Source organism: Hydractinia symbiolongicarpus, chromosome 3, assembly GCF_029227915.1.
Source record: "Hydractinia symbiolongicarpus strain clone_291-10 chromosome 3, HSymV2.1, whole genome shotgun sequence".
NCBI lineage: Eukaryota > Metazoa > Cnidaria > Hydrozoa > Anthoathecata > Hydractiniidae > Hydractinia > Hydractinia symbiolongicarpus.
This window is the reverse complement of record NC_079877.1, coordinates 28211161-28231895: the sequence shown is the minus strand read 5'-3', so window position 1 is coordinate 28231895 and position 20735 is coordinate 28211161. Positions and strand designations below refer to the sequence as shown.

At 33.0% G+C, this 20735-nt stretch overlaps 1 protein-coding gene across 3 annotated transcripts in view; it reads right to left on the bottom strand.

The window, feature by feature from the left end:
- Positions 1–4023: 4023 nt before the first annotated feature.
- LOC130636640 (E3 ubiquitin-protein ligase TRIP12-like) overlaps positions 4024–20735 on the bottom strand; it is a 34427-nt gene continuing 17715 nt past the window's right edge. For 2 of the 3 annotated variants that reach the window (XM_057446431.1, XM_057446429.1), the window contains 39 exons: positions 20576–20629; positions 20391–20498; positions 20228–20296; positions 20065–20118; positions 19587–19698; positions 19011–19369; positions 18268–18908; positions 17266–17548; positions 16429–16492; positions 15144–15250; positions 14861–14979; positions 14585–14669; positions 14388–14420; positions 13480–13506; positions 13324–13395; positions 13145–13197; positions 13016–13058; positions 12704–12790; positions 12531–12578; positions 12394–12456; positions 12255–12286; positions 11737–11824; positions 11449–11528; positions 10847–10977; positions 10694–10735; positions 10477–10559; positions 10313–10394; positions 10059–10119; positions 9888–9972; positions 9161–9229; positions 8792–8890; positions 8009–8123; positions 7453–7506; positions 6775–7205; positions 5974–6087; positions 5842–5890; positions 5574–5619; positions 5361–5464; positions 4024–4968 (listed from right to left, as the gene is read on the bottom strand). In XM_057446431.1, the coding sequence (XP_057302414.1) occupies positions 4772–4968; positions 5361–5464; positions 5574–5619; positions 5842–5890; positions 5974–6087; positions 6775–7205; positions 7453–7506; positions 8009–8123; positions 8792–8890; positions 9161–9229; positions 9888–9972; positions 10059–10119; positions 10313–10394; positions 10477–10559; positions 10694–10735; positions 10847–10977; positions 11449–11528; positions 11737–11824; positions 12255–12286; positions 12394–12456; positions 12531–12578; positions 12704–12790; positions 13016–13058; positions 13145–13197; positions 13324–13395; positions 13480–13506; positions 14388–14420; positions 14585–14669; positions 14861–14979; positions 15144–15250; positions 16429–16492; positions 17266–17548; positions 18268–18908; positions 19011–19369; positions 19587–19698; positions 20065–20118; positions 20228–20296; positions 20391–20498; positions 20576–20629 (4443 nt within the window). In that variant the 3' untranslated portion in view covers positions 4024–4771. The remainder of the gene's footprint in view (positions 4969–5360; positions 5465–5573; positions 5620–5841; positions 5891–5973; positions 6088–6774; positions 7206–7452; positions 7507–8008; positions 8124–8791; positions 8891–9160; positions 9230–9887; positions 9973–10058; positions 10120–10312; positions 10395–10476; positions 10560–10693; positions 10736–10846; positions 10978–11448; positions 11529–11736; positions 11825–12254; positions 12287–12393; positions 12457–12530; positions 12579–12703; positions 12791–13015; positions 13059–13144; positions 13198–13323; positions 13396–13479; positions 13507–14387; positions 14421–14584; positions 14670–14860; positions 14980–15143; positions 15251–16428; positions 16493–17265; positions 17549–18267; positions 18909–19010; positions 19370–19586; positions 19699–20064; positions 20119–20227; positions 20297–20390; positions 20499–20575; positions 20630–20735) is intronic. The other variant, XM_057446430.1, reaches the window with a different exon arrangement.

Sequence of the window (20735 nt, the reverse complement as noted above, 5' to 3'; positions counted from 1 at the left end):
TTTTCAGGTGTAGAAAAATTCCACAGATTAGCACATCATACATATTTCAGTCCGTCCGTTGGTTCATATTCCGGGTATCTGTATTTCGTGCATCTTCAACACAAAATGACGATCGGGCTCTCATTTTAAAGGTTATGTCAAAAAATTTCAAAGTAGCGTCATTATTTCATGAATTCGGTTACCTTACAGACCGGACGGCCGTCGAGGGCCGTCGCTAATATTACTCTGTGTACCTACTACCTGAAAATCGAATATGATAGAGAACTAGTTCTTATTTCCCCGCCATATACAATCCGCCATACAGAACCCGCCATACATATTCTCCGCCATACAGAACATGCTATACGTATTTCCTCGCCATACAGAACCCGCCATACAGAACCGGCCATACAGATTTCTTCGCCATACAGAACCCGTAATACATTTTTCTCCGCCATACAGAACCCGTTATACATTTTTCTCCGCATTATTATGTTGTGCATCATTGTTCTCCTTCAGCGTGAAGTATAAATTTCACTGCGGAGGGTCCCAAATAAAGCTTCAACACTACCATGGAATGAAGGAAGAAAATTCAAAGTTCGTGACCACAAGTTAGTGTAAGGAAAGGTAGGTCTCCATATGATGGCATTTTCCGTCAAGTTCTTTGTCCACAAGTATGTGCAATGAAGTACATTGGCCGCTGACTAGACCTAAAACCATGCTCCCACACTGCTTTGAAAAATTTGAAGTCATTCGATTTTTTGCACATCTTTTTCTCTTGATATTTTTCACCAAGGACATTTAAACAATTGTGCAATCCATTTTATTCCAGAAAAATATCAGGAAAAACAATTTTTTCGGCCATTTTTTTTTCACAAAATAACAACACCTTTTAGAAATAACTGTTTGGTGTTATATATAGAGCAGAGTAGCGATTTTTTGAAATGAGAATAAAACGCGTGACCTGTTTACATCAAGCAAGAAATAAATTAAAGTCAATTAATTCTGATATATATCACAACCAAATCTCAGTATAGGTTACGGCAAGTAGCAAAGCATGGTTTTCCTTTGTTATGTGGTGTCATTCGTAAAGAGTGAGCCAATGACATAAATTTTTAGGATTTACGTACAGGGCACTTTGGTCACACTCATAAGCACAAGAAATACACACATAAAATTTGGTACTTATTAGAAAAATACCAATGGGTTTGTTTACAAAAGAGAACAGCCTCGATGTGGTTTGATGTTGTTCTTACAGGTAGCTTAGCTACTATAGTTACATTTAGGATTAACCTAGCATTTATTACTTAATACTCAGTAAAATAGGTCAAGTTTGATTATTAAACTATTTCGCTATAACTAGCTAGACTAGGTATGAAAGGACAAGGCTGAGCTTTTTAACCAACTTTTTCATCCTTATCCTAATGTTAATACATAATCTATCCAACAGCTTTTGCAGTAAAATTAGAACACATAAAGAAAAAAAGGTTGTTATTAAAATATTATAAATTAAATTCAAACCGATTAGTCCCTGCAGCCATTTTGGTGTCAGCGGTATGAAAAACTATGCTAAAACTATACTAAGTAAAAGTCCTATTACTTCAGCAAAAATTGAAATAATGACTTGAAACTTAGTATTGCATGTTTTTAGATGTTTGATGAAATGAACCCAAAAATTTTTTTTACTACTATCATAGTTTCTGAGTTCTTGAATTTAGCCATTTTTGGAGACTCCGATAAACTGTTTTTGAGGGCATATCAATTTTGACAAGACATGTGTACAGAAAACATTCAAAGTGATTCTCAGAATTCAAAATAATTCAAACAGATAAAATGTGGGATAGGTTTAGGACCTTATCTTATACCTTATCCAGCTCAGAGAAAGTGGGAATGTGCTTCTAAAACACAGTGCCAAATACATAATCTAAATTTTATGCCGTATAAATACAAAGTGGTTAGAAAGTTATTTTTTGTTTTCATGCAAAATGAAAAATGCTAAACAACTGTATTTGCTTTGCAGAAGTAACAATAGGCTTTATCTTTATCATTAGTCCTGTGAATGTTGGTTTATGAAAATTATATTATACCTTTAATGCTATAAGCGCTCCACTGGATTTGTAACACATTACACTAAGTGTCCTCCGTGTGAAACAGTTTACGCTTACTAAGTCTTAACCTGGAGACTTTAAGTCTTCCTGCTTCATTACTTCTGGCTATACTTTCCCAAATTTTGTTATTTCATAAAATAAACCTGAAAATCTACCAAATTATTTATGAAAAATAGGTTCCCGTTCGATAAAAGAAACCTGAGCATTTGCAGAAATTTATTTATGAAATATAGGTTTCAGTTTGAAACATGTTTACCAACATGCAATGCCTTGCATACCTATCTAGCTATACACTCAATTCTTGACTGTTCACTGTTATGGGAGTTATAACTAGCTAGCTATTTTTATTTAATATGACAGAATGTCTTGAAAAATCTTTTGTGCAGCTAGCCATATTAAAGTAATATATTTAGCTCTTGTACTTTACTGATATCAGCATATTTTAGCCCTCGAGTGCCACACACCTCCGTATATATAGGAGTTAATTATCTTTAAAGAAAATAAAATAAATTCATTAATTCTTTTCACATCTTCCTGAAAAACACAAGTAACTACTTGTTAAATTCGTTATGCAGTCTTATGGGAACCTACATTCCTAACACGCATTTAGAACTAATCATAACAGACTTCCCTATTTTTTAGATGCGTGCGTTCCATGCGGACATTGTGGACAGTTCAGCGCATTTTTGACTTTAGTCAGACGGGGCTATACTAAATTTTCAAGAAATATCCAAAAAAGACTTGGTGTAGCGTTTTTGTCAAGAACTATGGCGCAGCTTTAAGCTAGACCCTCGTCAAAAAGTATGTGTTACATTTTAATTTATTTATGAAATTTGTTACATCTTTTTTAGTTTTCCTAAGAATTTGGTTTGTACAGTGTGTGTGGTTTTTTAGAATTTAGAATAAGGTTTCACATATTTCGTTACTTATTGCTAACAGGCAGAGATGCTGATGCGGGAAAAAATAATGATGTGGGGAAAAATATTGATGTGGGAATATTTAAGATGGGTGAAAACCTAAGCACCAATAAATCCTTGGATATTTCCATTGGATTTCCCACTGGCTAACGTAATTTCATATTAATAATAACAGTATCTTGTCTATCCCACCTGCAAGAAAAACCGTGCCACGGAAACACGAAATATATAAAGGACGGGGGTGCAAAACAAATATCTTGTAAAGCTTTAGTAGCTTAAGTAATAGTCAATCTGTATTTATTGATATGCGCCTCTGCCAATCTCATCCCCTGGGCTTTCTTTTCTTTCTGATAATTTCGGACGGCGAGATAACAGGTCGGAGTTATTAGCTTACTTACTTAAGCTTTCACCGAGAATTAAGCCTTGTGGTGCGGGGCGTTCTTGACAAGATCCCGCTTTTTACAATCAATAAATAATCAGCTTCCCCAAACTTGTGCTGCGCTTGTTGACTAAGAACGGCTTATAATTTGTACCTATTTCTAAAACTTGAAAACGCTTCTCATGACAACGTAGTTTTCAGGCCTGGTTATTTCCGGGACCCGTCCATTAAATGTTAAGATTAAGTTCACCGTATTCTTTTGATGAATATGATATGAATATGATGAACATGAAGTAGACATTCGTTAGACAAAGCGCTGGTCCACATCGTAATGGTATCGTAAAGGTATAGATGTATACTCTGATGAAACACCTGGTCTTGGGAATGTTTCATTAAAACATTTAACCTGCGTCCCGGATCCTGGGGCTCTTCTTCTAAATGTCCCGGATCTATGGTCCAACTTTTCCCATATGTCGTTTTGCTTATTGAATGGCTACGAAAAGGTTCAATTAAGATCTCCGTCATTAATGTTAAGTCTAAATAACATTGTATAATAACCAAACCAGTCTGTATGTGTTCAAAATGCTATACTAGAATTTGCGTCCTAAACAAGTGTTTAGTCTTAAAGAAAAAAACAACATTGATATTGTATTATTTTTTTTCTTTTCAAAAAAGAATGATGTACACCGTTTGGTCTGCATCAAAATATAAACACAAAATAAATCTTAAACATACGTTTTCTATTGGAGCAATATTAGAAACATCTGTAAAAATCTTAACTACATGTATCACACTTAAACTACTCTTTTTTAGCCCCCTGCGACAGGCTTCGCACAAAGAATTTAAATGCGAATTTCCACACTGCGTCCACGTTCTAATACAGATTGGTCAAAAATTAGTAATTTCTTAGTTATTCAAATTCAATATGAATTTTGTACGATTTAAAAACATAAACGCAACAGCGTTAAAAAAAAAAGGTTGAGGATGGATCTAGTGATCTATAAAGTGGATGAAGAGAAACTACTGTCGACAAAAACGGGTGGCAGACGTAAGCACTCAACAAGATCAAATAGCATGCTTTACTTGATTCGTTAAAAGTTTACCCAAAGGGGCGTCGAATCAGTAGTTTGTCATGTGATTTGAATGTCGACTACACATTCCTCGACTATTCTGGACATTAATATTTGCTGACAAGGCATAAAAAATATTCATGTGAGTCATGTAGCTTACAAAAAAACACAAGCCGGCTGTTATCATTTGCTTGTCTTGTCCTGGCTAAATGTTTAAGATGCCAGATTAAAAAACGTAATCATAACCACTGACTGAGCATCATGTGCTATATACTGACGCCGTATTATCCTCCATCGTTTGCAATCGGAGATGTTGCGTTATGACAAATGGAAGGCGTTCTTTCCTTCTAAATATGCCGTCCTTAATTTATCACTCATGATTTCCACTGTTGAATAGTCCGGCAACTTTAAGTAATTCACACACGTCATGACGGAGGGCAGATAGTCGTCAGCATTTAAGCTACCATCCACTGTCTTACGAACGACTGTTAAGGGAGGTGTTAGACTTTTAAATCCTAAAAGAAAGTAAAACAGTTGTCTTTATCTCACTGAAACGTTCGCATCTGCGTTACACGCGTTTTTTATATGCAACAGACGTTTTTGGTTTCAACCTCACGTGAAAAACATTTTTTAGAACATTTAGGTTTTTTAGAACATTAAATCTTTTACCCCAATTTCACAACTTAAAATTTACTTCTTAGCAAAAGCTCTGTCTAAAGTCTACAGTGGCAGCTTTTAAATATTGAATAAGTAAAAATTGAAACAAGTAGTAACTATAACCAAGGTAATGCTCCGAATAAACGCACTACGGTAGTCACTGTTTTCGTGTTTTTCTTGTTTTAGAAAAATTTGGGCACGATTTGAAAACACAAGTAGGACTATGAACAATTGCTGAACTACAACTTACCACCAACAGGTAACTTTGGACTACCAGTAATGAACTGCAAGAACATTCTTTGTTCTTCTGATGTATACTTGCTCATAATCTCAAAAAGATACTTGACAGCACGGCTATTACAAAAACAAATAATATAAAACGGTAATGGGGTATTAGAGCGATTAGAAGATCTCACGGTTGCACATACTAATCACGACTGATTATGAATATATAAATACAAACCTGTCTGTAGTGTAACCATGGTCAGGTCTACAACACTCCATTAGTTCTAGAAATATAATGGAATCAAAATTTAAGTTTTGAAATCATTTGTTATATATTGTTGCTTGAATGAAATCTCCATAAAAACTTATCTACTAAAGATTATAAAACTTTCCGAATTCTATAGAACAATTCGAAAATCATGCAGAATTTGAAAAAAATGTTTTAGACTTAATACTTAGTGGACACTTATTAATGCGAGTTTTACTGTGCTGAAGTACAATAATACCTTTCACGTCCCACTTTTCATTCTTACTACCACATAACAGTAACTCCATCTAAGAAGAAGGAAGAAAAAATAAAGGGGTGTGTTTGTGTTGTTGGGGTGGGGGTGGGAAGGTAGAACACTGGTCATTCTTACCTCATTTGGATAGAACATCTGCAAGGAAGAGATTGAAAAGAACTGTTCAAATCCTTCTTTGAATGCTTGAATTTGACGATGTACTCCATCCTTTAAACTCAACTGAATCACACACTGAAAAAATGAATAAAGAATTTGTTATTCTACAATCCCCAGTTTCGCCTACTATCTATATTATAATACCCGTATACGTCTGTCCGTCCATCTGTCTGTCACGCAAAATAGTAGCTTAGCTGCGCAGGTAGCGAGACGCACGCAATGCGGTATAAAAAGGACGAGCGAACTCGTGTATTTTTCCAGACTAGTTAAATAAATATCAATATTAAATGTGTAAATGGTCAACAATGAAAAAATAGGTTACATTTTGCGAAAAATTATCATTTATTGATTTCCAGGTGTTGTTGTTACAGTGAATATGTTTTACATTTCGTTTCTAAAACGTATTAACGTCACGTGATAAAAGAAAATCATAAAACAGACAGTATAGTTTGTGAGAAATCATAAAAACAAATCTATACTAGCTCTGATCTCTAACAAAATGTGGCCACAGAAAATCGAAGTGTAAGTTCAAAGACATTCCAGGACTTTCAAGGTAAGACAAAATTGGTCGAGATATCAGGGCAAAATGAATAATCACGCCAAATTTTGTTGTTGCTGAATTTCTCGAGGAAAGTTGGCAAACAGATTTATATATCTTGATTTGATCTAACTCAACATGATTACTTTTCCAGGCGATCTTTTTTTGTTGTTGCAAAATTACTGAATTCTCCATGACAAATTAATTTTTCCAGAATTTCATACCTGCAAATATTCCTCCAGATTTTCAATAGTGACAGCAATGTCTTTGCCTCCTTTCTTCAACTCGATGTGAGTACCAGGTAATACAAAATCCAAACCAAGGTCTTCAATTAATACACCGTCTAGTGTTAAACTGTCCAAAGCTAGTTGTAAAGATTCTTCAGTATTTTCAGCGTCGTCTTCCAGTTTTTTTTTCTGTAAAATCACTTCGTACAGTTGACTTAGTGATTTGTGTAACGTCCTATCCACATATTGCATATCAGATAAATCCAATTCATTTTCCAGTCCTAACATGCATTTGTAAAATGTTTGACTAAACGGGATGTCTACCATTCTGGAATCCATGCAAGCTTTGGCGAGAAATCGGCCAAGGAATCGAAATTTGTTTTTCAGTTTTGTAACCTGTGCCATCTTCGTGCCTTTTGGTATAGCAGCTGCAAAAAAAAGGAATGAAAAGTCAAACAGTGCAAACAATTTATGTAAAAATATGTTATATTAGTTGAAATCTGTTCTTCTTTAAAAAAGATTGTATCAAATACAGACCGGAAAGTACACTGAAACCTTACAGCTGCTTTGTTAGATTTTTAAAATATGTCCGAAATATATTTCCTCGAAATACCGGATAGTAGTGATGCTTCAAAACGAGGTTTACCTCTGTCATAACAAAAAATATATACTCACCAGGGAATAACCCATCTCGTGAAAAGAAATACTTCAACTTTGTTTGGGAATCACCTAAAATTGCAATTATTGAACGAAACTGTGTCAAACTGTGTTAACTAGATGTTTAACAGGTTGCCGTAAAATATATTGGTAATGAAAATCCTAAAAATTCTCAGGATTATTTTAAACTATGTTTCTGAGTTCTTAGACATTTGTCTCGTCAGTTGCTGGGCGTTTCCAAAATTAACAATTTTAAGTAAACGGCAAATTTTAAAGGACCAAAAACAAAATTTTTAGAGCTAAAAAAAAAGCCGATTAGGTATCAACAATTGATCTTGAATACAATAATGTAGGAAGAAAAAAGTATTCTAATAGGAAAAGCTAACAAAGTATGATAACTGATAAGCATAAACCCTAAAACATTCTCGATGAGATATAAGAAATCTGAGTTAAATTAAAAAAATCAATGATTTTTTAAGACTATTAAGAAACCTTTTTGTTTTCAGCCTTTATAGGACCTGTGGCAGCCCTTTTATTAAAAAGCTCATTTTCTACCACTAACTAATCGTCTGACCTTCACCCTCAAAGATGTCAATATGATCACCACGAAACATCTCTAGGTCAGCTTTCTGAAACTCTTTAGATACCAACGTGTAAAACTCTAATGTTGGTCCGAGACCAGTACCAACCTGAAGAAGGGGAACAGAAGTCTTCAATCAACGATTTATTGTGCCAATTAGACATACACTAACAACTATTTACTAGGTGTTGTTTGGCAAATAAAAATACCAAATTTCGTTCAAATTTTGTTTATTTTTGAATATTACTTCAAGGATCAAGTGAGCTATCTTCATAGTATGAAAAACAACCACATCAGCAGTTTTTTATACTCAGATTTTATCACAGCTTTAACACGTGAACAATAAGCATTATAATAGACTAGTCGTTAGCCCGTGAAATTCGCCTGTTATACATATGTAGCATTTCTATTTCATGCATGAAAATTTTGATTCTTCGTAGCACAAGTTTTTTTTCTGCGCACATACAGACTATGGCTATTATAGAATCTAGTTGTTAACCCATGGAAAAATTCACGAAAATTTTCTCCGTAGCACATGTTTACTGTAAATGCTGCCACAATGCCATGTAAAAAATATAACAAGTAGCAAATAAGAACATAAGATTTTTTTTTTATATGTCGAATGTTTTTAGCTAGTTTTCCCCAGTTTCAAAATATTAAAACATTTTTAAGCGTAAACTAGTGCATTTGGCATTCCATACGCTTTCAACTCAAAAGCACATAATAAAACTGCACACAAAAACAAACAAACACACAAAAACACTACATTTAACTTACCTCTCCTTCGTATTGTATTTCCAAAAGTGATTTTGTATTAATGAAGTCAGTAATAACATTTTCGGCTTGTTTCAGTAAATCCTTTCTTGACACGGTACGCTGAATAAGAACAAAATGTACAGAATTAACAACAATAAGATAGCAAATTTGTATAGTAACCACGACAAGTTATTAAGCTTCTTGTATTTTTTGTGAGGAACGATTACAACAATAAAAATTGGATACACAGGCCAAAACAATACAGCTTTTTGATTAATTAAGAAGAACTCCCAGATATAAAACACAAAAATAAAACCGTCATGATTGTTACATAATCTTTTCAACTTGCAAGGATCAACTTTTTAATAAAATAAAATTTAATAAAATTACCTTCTTTTTATCCAATCGTGGTGTTACTCTATCGCTGCTGTCTGCTGTTGCTAGATCTGGTACTGTTTCCTGCAAGAGAACAATTCTTTGTTGATGAATAATCACCAGATATGAATAAGATTTAAATGAATATAAAATATCTTGAGTTGTTGAACAACGTTCGCGTAAATTGATTTTCGCAACTTTAGCGAATGTTATCCAAATGCGAGAAATATTGAAAAGGTCTTTTCGCGAAAATACATCTTTGCGAGATTGCTAGTAATGATTTATTTGTTAAAATTAATCTTTATTTTTCTTCTCAGTAAATTTTCAATAAAAATAGTGATCACGCTTTGTGATATGAGCAAGTTAAGTAAGAAATAAATTATCTTTGTCTTCGAAATATTTTAACATGATTAATTCCTGAAAATTAATCTTCGCAAAAATTGAATAACTTGAGGTAATTATTCCTTTGTTATATTTTAAGGTTGAGACACACAACGAAAATTCTTTCATACAAACAAATGCAAATGTGAATATGACTTTAAAATAACAATTCCAACGATTCTTAAACTTATGAAAAAAAGCATTTAAGGCTGCATACACTACGACAGAATGTATATTAGCTAGACTGAAACGATTTAGGGTTTTTATCGACTGCCAAGTGCAACTTTAACGTTTGGTTTACACAGTGTTAAGTTTTAACATCGAAATAGACCAAAACAACAACAGAAAGAAGTGTACAAACCTGGAGTTTCATAACAGCTCGATCACGATCAAAAGTAGTCGTATAGAACAACAACTGTCGACACTCAAATGGAAAAATAAACGCACTAAAAAAAAGTACGTACAAATTTAAAATACTATTGTTTTGTTACTGAGTAAAAAATTTCGAGGTGGTAAGACACAACTTCCTCACCAGGCTTTTGCTAACTCGACCAACCATGAGGGAAGGTTTCCTGTCATTATAACCAATGGATCTGAAGAATCAAATATAGACATAGATAGTCAAACACCATAACACAGGATATTTACAATTAATATTATCTTCTACTTATTTATTAAGAAACAATATGTTAGTACGGACTGATCGATTTATTGGCAGAGAAAAAGGAAATTCTGCCAATCAGAATGCATATGAAATATCACTATAAAAAACACAACCAGTTTTACCTTGTAATTGTCTCGTAGCTTTAGCAGTTAACTTGGTGTTCACAAATTCTAATGTTGACACAACAGCTCGAGATGTTTGTAACTAAACACAAAATAATTTATCAGACAAATTGAGATGAAATGATTTACAAATTTGTTACGTAAAAAGAACAACAAATACTAACATCAAAGTATCTTCCCCAGTTGGAATTTAAGTGAAAGAGAACCCTCAAGAGACATATTACTTCCAGCGATGGATCCTTGATAGCTATAAAAGAAACATAAAATAGACATCATAGCCACAGTACACAGAGGTAAAACAAAGTTGTACACCAGCCCTTAGTTTTAACGAGATAAGTTTAAATGATTGTATCGGTCACCCAATTTAAAGAAAAAACTTACAAAAGTCGCCAGGTAATTTATCATCTAGATATGCTGCAAACCCTAAATAAACAAGATAATAAAAAAAGTTAACTGACATGCCACTTTTTATTGTCTATTAGTTATACCTACCACTGTGTTGTACTATCTTTGTTCACTAGTTACTACACCTACCATTTTGTTTTGGTGCTTCTATCATGGATGTAGTTTTGCTTCTTAAAATGGATTTCACGGAAAAATCAGATTTGGTTCTTTTTGGCACATTTGCATTTTTATTCTCAGCCTGTTGGCATATAGGTTTGAAGCTGAAAATAGAAAACATGTTTTAGAGAGAGAGGTAAGTTTAATAGCTACTTCACATAGCATGGCTGTGTTTCTAAAACGTCACTATTATTAAAAAAAGGGAGGACAGAATGCCTAAATGTGTTTTTAGACTTAAAAAACTAATGTGAGTTGACATTGTTTGAAAAATCATAAAAACATTGTTTTTAACAGTAGGAACATCTTTTTCGCAAATTTATGCTAGTCTTATATATTTTAAAGGGCTGTGTGACTTTTTGCTATTTCCATGTAAACTTTCTTCGTCACCTGGTATATCTTACATCAGGATCAAAACCTACATAGTGAAAAGTCTCTAATATGAAAAATTACGCACAAATTTACCTTTCTGAGGGTAACAAAACGTTCATTCGATATCCTAACACCCCCATGCAACGCTTTTTGTCTAATGAAAACGCAGCTAAATGTAAGCTTAAATAAGGTATGCCGAGACTTACTAAAGGGTGTGTGTACCGGACCAAATACTTGCTCGACCAAATGGACCAGTATCGTCGTCAATTTCACTCTCCTCGTCAAACTAATAAATAACAGATTACCAGAATAAAAGGGGATAAAAACGTATTGTTTTAACTAAAAATTAAAATATGTAAAAAAAACAAAGACTATTTTAAAAGTCTGGGTCAAACATCAAAATAAAATGATGGAAGCAAAGAAACATTTCAGCGTTCAGTATTTCATCGTGTTATGTATTATGCAGTCAATGACGCAAACTTGACTATACTTACATTAGCTTGTGCATACTGTCGTACTGCTTGATAAACTGTCATATTGTAAGGTAAGACGTGCCCGTTTAAAGTGAATTCTAATACGTGCCTGAAAAAAACAATAACAACATATTTTGAAGTTTTGAGAAGACATAAAGTATAGCTCCATTGAACGTTAAATTTGTCTTAAGAATAGAAACACAGGATACATATAACTGAAATTTTAAATATCATAAATACTATGTTAACTAAAGAATTGGATATTTCTGCTTTGTTCATTTTCACCACGTACATCCATGGTGCAACTAGACAACCGTGTAAAACATCAAATCTGTTCGAGTGTCCAATTTTAAGCAGAAAAGATTAATAAACATTGTAATTGCTAGTCACAGATTAAATCCGCAATCACATTAGAAAATAACAGTCTACTAGAAAACTACGTATCTGTTACAGATAATTATTGACCATTGCTAAATTAAAAACAAAACACATTGAAATCACATATTCAGTGGATTAAATAAAAACCAGTATGCACGTACTTTGAGTTTCCTGATCCTTGCAATTGCGTTGCCTAAAAAGAATGGAATGTGAATTATTAGAATCAGGAAACTTTGTGGTCACAGCCTTATAAAAATCATGTTCAGTTTTTAATAATATAAATTTGAAAATATTCCATACCCATGACTCTTCGATTTCATCATCCGATCTGTCATCGTCATCACTCATTTCATTGTCAATATCCTTTAACAAAAAACACGCAGTAGAAAACACCAACATAAAATTTCAGCCACTAAAATTTAAATTGTGAGAATTACCTCGCGTGTACGCCCGTATCCTCTGACAACCAGATATCTCTCGATAGCCTAAAATCAGGATGACAAGTAGAGGTTATACTTATATTGCTCGTAAAACATAAACTAGACCTCCTTCCTAACATCGAACAAGACAAGACAGGTAGAGCGTTTGAATGCAAGAAACATGCAAGTACCTGCACTAATGCCAACGGATCAATTTTAACAGCACCACCTGACCACTGTTTCACGTTGGTACAATCAGGATGACGTTGGAGATGGCACTAAATGTAAACATGGATGTTGGTAAAACCTTGTCACACACTGAGTGATAGAGAAGTCCTATGATTTTTTTTCATATTATAGTATTTTACACAAGCTGAGAGAGAATGAATAAAATTAGTTGTTAATTTTAAAACAATAGTTAAAATCGTCTTTGCATTCATATTCGATTTGACTACAGAGTGTTTTGAAGGGAGAGAAAGTGTTACTGATTTTAATATCCATACCTTGATTTGATGAGTGTTGAAAAAACGCAAAGCTGATGATCCCCTGCAATGTAAAATTTAGAATGTTCATTTAGAATAAATACAATTATTAGTATGGGAGAGAAATTCCCAAGGTAAAATGAAACTGACCTTGATCCACCAGCCATACTTGCACCGGGAATGTCTTGACATTTAACAGGGAACTAAAATGGTTTTACAGTCTTACAAGCTAGGATAAAAAATTGAGCGACCTCCCTCCAAGAACTTTTAGGTAAATATGAAGCAAAGAGACGGAACGATGAACAAAATTTTGAAACACTACAACGAACCTGTTCCAGTTGATTAATGCACAGATTTAATTTCTGCACAAGAGGCACAATGGGTGGTTTTATAGATGTTTTCTAAATAAAAAAGGGAAATTAAAGATATTCTTTTTATTACTGAAAGAATGTCTAGTGATGCAAATTTGAAATATTGATTCTTACTGGACATTTTATTGGATTAGTTGTTTCCTGAAATGGCCAAACAAAATCACCTTTAGCAGACGTATATATCAGGTTGAAATTCACCTTTTTTAAAGAGTCGAATTTGGGGATGATGATTTTGATGAAAATTTTAACTTTTTTGACATTATAGTATTTTCATAAAAAACTGGTGACATGTTATAAAACTAACATTAAGGAGATTCGAGAAGATTGTTAAAAATCTACTTTTAGAGGACATTTAAAAATTGAAAATTAAGGAGGTGTGACAACCCTGTGGTAGTTACAATCCATACAATGCCCTGCTAAGGTCGAAAAAAATGAGGAGGAAGGAGAATTATTATCCGTTAAGATTTTAAAAAAACAAATTATCCTAAGATTTTCAGTCCTAAGTCCTTTTGCGATTATTGACTACTGGACTTTACAAATTCTCAAAATTTTAAACATCTTTTACAGTTGTCATCAATAGTATAATGGCAAATTTGCAATTGTTGTCAGAATCCAACGTTACAAAGAAAATCGAAAAAAGGACTGAATACCCTGGGATTTAAAGGCCTATGTGGCAAAAAATGTTGCCTAAGTAGCAAAAATCCAGACATATTTGTGCATCTTGTTTTTAGCTCTGTTACTTTTTTTTATAAGATTATCGAAGAAGTATTGTCAGCACCAAGTGAAAATAATTAACTGTCTCTATCTTCAATGTTGTTAATTCAATGGATCAAGGTAACAGAATGAATGACCCTTGATTGGTTTACTTAATAATATAAAATAGAGTATAATTTATGGAATTTAAACGGAAACTGAATTTTAGAAATAAATTCGCAAACTTTTCAAAACAGTTTATGTAACGGCCTTGTGTCTATCAAGACCTTTGTAAAAAATTATAATACAGAACACAAACTGTTACTTACTATTTCGGTGTGCGTTGAAACTTCACGGTGCTCCTGATATAACAAAAAAAAAATGGAAATTTATCATTTACAGGAATAAGTTCTCACAAATACATTTCAGCACAAAAGCCAACTGAGAATGGTATCAATATCATTGTTATGTATTTAAGAAAATGATATTCAAGTCAGTGAGAACTAGCTTTAGGAAAATTCTGTACCTGAATACCAAAGAAGGTGGAAAGAAATCGTTTGATTCTGGTTGCACGAGGAATGTCTGTTTTGCAGCCTTCACATGTGATGTATCTAAAAAGATCAAAACAAGTGTAGATGTGGTTTATTGTATAATTTTATTCTTTAAATTGCTGCAACAAAAATCCTCTCAAAATAACTCGCTAACTATACTACTATAGTATTTATACTGTTTATACCTCTATTCAGATATAGAAAAAAAATAGACTAATTTCCTTATTACCGTACACTTGGTCTGCACTTACTTTAACAGCTTTGTTACCATGCCACTATGGACAATTTCAAATGGAGATGCACCAGCTTGAATGTCTTCATTTAACAAAACCTCACAAAGACCTTGCAATGCTTTGACATCTGTTGTGCTCTACAATCACAATATAAACATCAATCACAATTTAAATGAATCAAAAAATGCTGCATTGGAAGCAAACAGGCTCAGGTAAAGTTGTTAACCTATTTCACAAGCAGTTTTTTTCCATCAACAAAAAATATATAAATTAATTGTTCTAATTTTTCATGAAAACTTACATTTAGTGAGAGTTCGTCTGATGATGATGTCAGCTTTTGTAGTATATCCAAAGCTGGATGGGAGTAACCAGCCTCCTCAGCGAAATATCGATCATAAAACTCTTGTGCTAAAATCCAAAACTAGCAAATGTCATAGTGAATTCATACAACATCAACTACCCTCAACACTCCCTACTCGAGAAAATGTTATATTTTTTCAGGTTTTTAAAGGGAGCCAAAAGTAAAGTAAAAAATGTCAAATTCATTTTGCAGACCTTTGAAGTCCTTGAAAGTTCTTAATTTCTTAAAATTATCCAGATTCAATTATGCTTCATAAATTATGATGTTGTATAAAAATAATAGTAAAGTTTTTCTGTCAATGTTTGAACCGTTAAGGAATACACATTTAAACTTTATCAATGCAGAGAAGTAAATTTTTGTGGATCTTTTTTGTCATCAGTTCAATGTTATTTTCAACTTAGAAATCCCTTTAAACCTCAACCAAACAAAAGTAAAATCGCTCCTACTCCACAACCCTTGATACATTGAATTTTTGTCCCTACATCTTTTCCTGATTACCTTATTTTAGGACAAAATTAAAAACCACCAAATTAACACGAAGGAAATTAATGCAAATATGTCTGTCAAAAAAAAGCATTAAAATAACGCAAATCAGGAACTTTAAAAGACAAAATTTTATGGGCAGGTGTATTTTTACATTGAGAATAAATATTGAAAACCAGTTTCTCTTGTTTATTTCAAAATGACTACAAAACGCCCTGCAGTTAGTCTTATTGGAACCGTATCAGGAAGATATTAGTTTTTTATGTCAGTCTAATAGAAGAACAAAGTGTGCATGTGTGTGCAAGCTTTGTTTCGCCATTGCTAGAAAAATTAGTCAGGAACTTTAAAGGGGTTACGGAACGGCTGTTGGTTTTTGACTTTAGTGACTTACACGAAAGTCGAGCTGATGGCGACGAAAAACAAATATGGCTATTTTTCCGGCATGCATGTAATTTACAGAATCGAACATATAGATATATCTAGAATTTTTATCTTCTCCAGTCTTGGTCATGTTTTCATCCAGAATGAGTCTTGCTGAAATATTTCTTTGTAAACTTTTTTTAACATCCCTGATATTTAGGCTTACACTTTACCAAGGGGCATTAAATTACCACAATTTTTTTAAAACTTACACTAATTTTGTGCCTAAATAATTTCATGGAAAAAGTTGACCAACATATTAAAAAAGATCTCTTGACTATTATCCATGCTTGTAATCTTTATTACAATAATTTTAACATACCTGTCTTTTTTATCCATAACTTAACTTTTTCTTTGTTTTGTTCTTGTTCTTTCAAATATTTTTCCTGTAACAAAATTACACGATCATTTCTCATTATTTTATTTGTTTGTTTGTTTGTTTTATTTGAGACACAACATTAAACGAGCATTAAAAAACCTGTAATACTGTGAATGAATGGCATGCTTATAATAAAAAAACTAACTTCCAAGAAGCATCTAATCAAACAAATGGAAAACAAAGACAAACTTGCTGTCACCACAATATTATTTAAAAATATAAATCTAATCAAAATCGTATTATTTAGACGAAGATGACAAAAAAGTTAAAACCAACTTCCATGCATAGAAACAACAAATTAGTTCTTGTTTTAAATCATAAGAATGTTGTGTTCACCTTATACTTAGGGGACCATAACATAAAAATGTGCTTTTCAGTCCTTGACTTGAATTATTAAGCTGGCTTGTTGGTTTGCCCTTCCTGCATTTTCACAGCCTTTCTAATTCACATCGGCACTCAGCAATTGGCAAATGGTAACAAAAATTCTAGATTTATGCTGGCAAATATTTGCAGACATGCTTTTCAAAGTTGGATGTCATTTACACAAAGGTTTTGCTATTATTTCCCTCTTAATTTAACTATTGTTTGCGTATGGGAGTATGTGGTGGCAAAAAAAAATATAAATGGCTGACGTAAAACACAAGTTTGGTGACGTTAAACATGTTTGCTGAGGCAAAAAGAAAATTCGTGTCTGTAACTTTTTGCTGACATGAAAGAAATTAAAATAGAAAGACTCAATTTGAACTTTTATAATAAGATGGTGTTTGAGAATTCACGTACCTTTAAAGATTTTTCTGACGTGTTGCCAGATGATGAAGCATTATTCTGATAAGACTGTGAATGACCCCATCTTGGTGCAAAGTTTGAAAAAAACGATCCTTTATTAGAAGACCCAGAAGAACTTGAAAACGAGGAAAATGTTGCAGATTTTGGTCTCATTGGTTCATGTGATAACCTCTTTGTGTTAGCACTAGGAGGTGAATCGTCATTAACAGAAGTTTTTGATGATCTTTGTCGGCCGAAACGTTTTAAGTTTCTTCTCTTGCTTTTAAAAGCTGCAAGCCTAGAAGTAAACACACTTGTCAAACTTTACCTTATTTAAATTATATCATAAATTATATGAAAGTTATGTTACAATAGATAAATATTGACATTCAATATTGTTTTCCAATGACCTGTGTTTTGTAACATTTTGTGGCAATTACATTTTTGCCTATGTATTTCATTACTTTCTTTTTTCTAAATAAGTAATAAATTAGGGAACAGTAGATTACCCTATCCCTATGTATAGTTTAAACAGAAATGTGGGAAGCAATGGATACTCGGATTTTGACCAAAAATGTTCTTTTTTACTTTTTGAAAAATGTTTTGTTTTTATTGAAATGTTATCCGAGCAAAACCTGTTGATTAAAGGTCCATTGGAGGGTTTCATATTTACAATTTACAATTCGTGTTTCAAAAGTGACAAGCTAACGTGTAAAAAAAAAAATTAAAAATACGAATCATTTGTGACATGAAATTGAAAACAATTATTCTATTTAAAAAGCAAGTACTTAATGACATGATCTTTTTATATACAACAATTCAACATCTGGCTATTAGAGACAAGGAATTTAAGACTGAGAGAGTTGCTACTAAAGACACAAGTTGGAATGCCTCCCAAAATAATATTATAAAAAAATTTTCACCTCAGATCTTGTGACATCGCTAATCTCTTAAATGCGACGTCAAACTATAAACCATCAGATACTAAATGGTCTAATCATATGATTATGGTCTTACCTTGAAGTTGACGTTGGTGTTGACAAATCATTCCCATTATCACCAAGATCTTCAAAACCTTTTGGTAAATCTGTTGCACTATTAGATTTCTTGCCTGACGAAGTGCTGGCTATAGCTTGTGAATGTTTCTCTTCTTCTTCTAATATTACATTGTTTTTTTGTGGTGTCAAACATGGACTGGGATTGCTATCAGCAAGTTTTTTAATTTTATGCATGACACCTTCTCTCCGAAAATATACATGAAAGGTATCAGAGAGTTTCGACATTAAAATATCAGATTTCTGCAGAGCTGAACAAGTAATGCGTAAGTCTTTGGAGGACAACATTCCAGCTATATAACTTGATATTGGTATTTTTACTAATACGTCTTTCAGTAAAGTCCTTGGAGCATGGTATAGCATTTTTAATATAGAACACAAACATTTATGCTTTACAGCAGGTCCAACAGAAGAATAATAAACATCGTAAATCACAGCTATTAAAGACTGAACTATAGTTTTTCCAAGAGTAGGCTCTGTATCAAAAATAATTGAACGTTTATCTCGTTTTTCTTCGTTAACTTTTGAGCTGGTAATTGAAGCCTGCTGTCCAGTGCCAGCTTTCCGTTGTATAGAACGAATTGTACCAGTATCTTCGTTTATCTACAAAAATTAAAATTGTTAGAATTTCAGAAACAGATAAGCAGTCTAATGACATCCGGTAAATTGAGAAGTAAGTTAGTCTTTGAAAGAACATTAACAAACCTGTTGCATGCTGGTGAAGTCAATTATATAATTTCGACCAAGAGTCGACAAACTGATTTCATCTTCACCACTTTGGTAGGCTGCTTCAATAATACGATTATCAACCCAAAGATAAGTATGCCAAGAATTTTTATCATCACGCCACTGCCAACTACCCAGGGTACTATTATGTGAGGCTCCTTTATTAAGGTATCCATCAACAGAGAATATGCCTGTAGTTGGTAAATTTGGCAAAAGTTCACAAATTAAGCATGTAATCTCATAAAGTTCTTGTGGACTTCTGGGAACAAGTTCAACTATATCATCAAGTGGTATATCATTGCTGCCTATTAATAAGTATCTTATAGTTTCTGCAATATCTAAAAGCAATAGGAAATGTTTAAGGAATACTAAACATTATTTAATGTGTGCTAAAACCATAATGAATTAACATAGAATGTACTAACACAATAAAAAATTAGAACATCCTTTTCAATCAAAACAGAAGCATCAAAACAGAAGCATCAAAACAAATTTGATGTTGTAACAAATTCTCTATATAATGATGTCTTACTAACACAAAGAAAATGTTAGTACCCAGTTTTATTAGTTTTACTGCTATTGATGGGCATCTAGAACACATAACAGCGAGCATTCTTATAACCATAACAGAGCTACCACTACTGATGACAGGTGGAGATAATACCAACTAAACAAGAAGAGAACACAAGCTGATATAATACCAGATATAAACTTTAACTGAAATGCACCTATTTTGCTTTTTTAAATCAACTGTAAACATTTTATTACAAATGCAAATTAACAACTGACATTGAGACACAAGCTCAGGTGCATGAATGATGTACACACATGCGCCTACAGGCTTTTGAGGTGCATAAAGATACGAGGTACACCCTCATGCACTTAAGCAACTTATAAGGTACACAAAAAGATGTGTACCAAGATTTTTAATTCTTGAAGCCCTACGTGGGTCACAAAGCAATTGAAGGGGGTACTATTTGCCCGTTACCAATACACAAAAAATAATAAAACGTAATAAAAACAGAAAACATACCAATTGTTTAAGATTGGATAACAAGCCATGTTCACAGAGACTCTCCAATAATTCCTAAAACAAAACTTTCTTGGTTCAGATATCTACGATATTTCCAATTTTCCGCCAATGTTTGTCAAAATTTAAATGCAAACTGCTAAATATCACATCAACGAAAACACACCTTTTCTTTCTGAACATTGTCAACCAACCTCGCAAATGCTAAACAAACACTTTCTAGTGACTTCTTATCCTAGAGAAAGAAACAAGTACAATAGATTCCAGATGCAAGCAATAAACAAATTTTTGGCAAACATGATCTCCAGTATAAAAAGATGAATACTAACCTGGTTATTCAATCGATTTGACAAAATTGCAATGGAGTCTTTAACACAATGAAATTCATCTGCTGTCACAGAGTGGCAACAATTAGCAGCAATTCCTAAAGCTGAGCGCTGAAATGTAAACAGAGAAGATATAGTAGAGACAGACCAAAAACTAATTAAAGAGTATGGTTAAAGAACTATGTTACCTGAGCAACTATTGAAAAAAAATCAAGAAACAGCAAACTGGAACCTAGTCCACCCTACATAAACAATAAAGGCAACTATGTAAAATTCGTACCATCCAAGATAAGAAATCATATAAATTTCTTAGACATGCTTTTTGATTACAACAACTATACCAAAAGA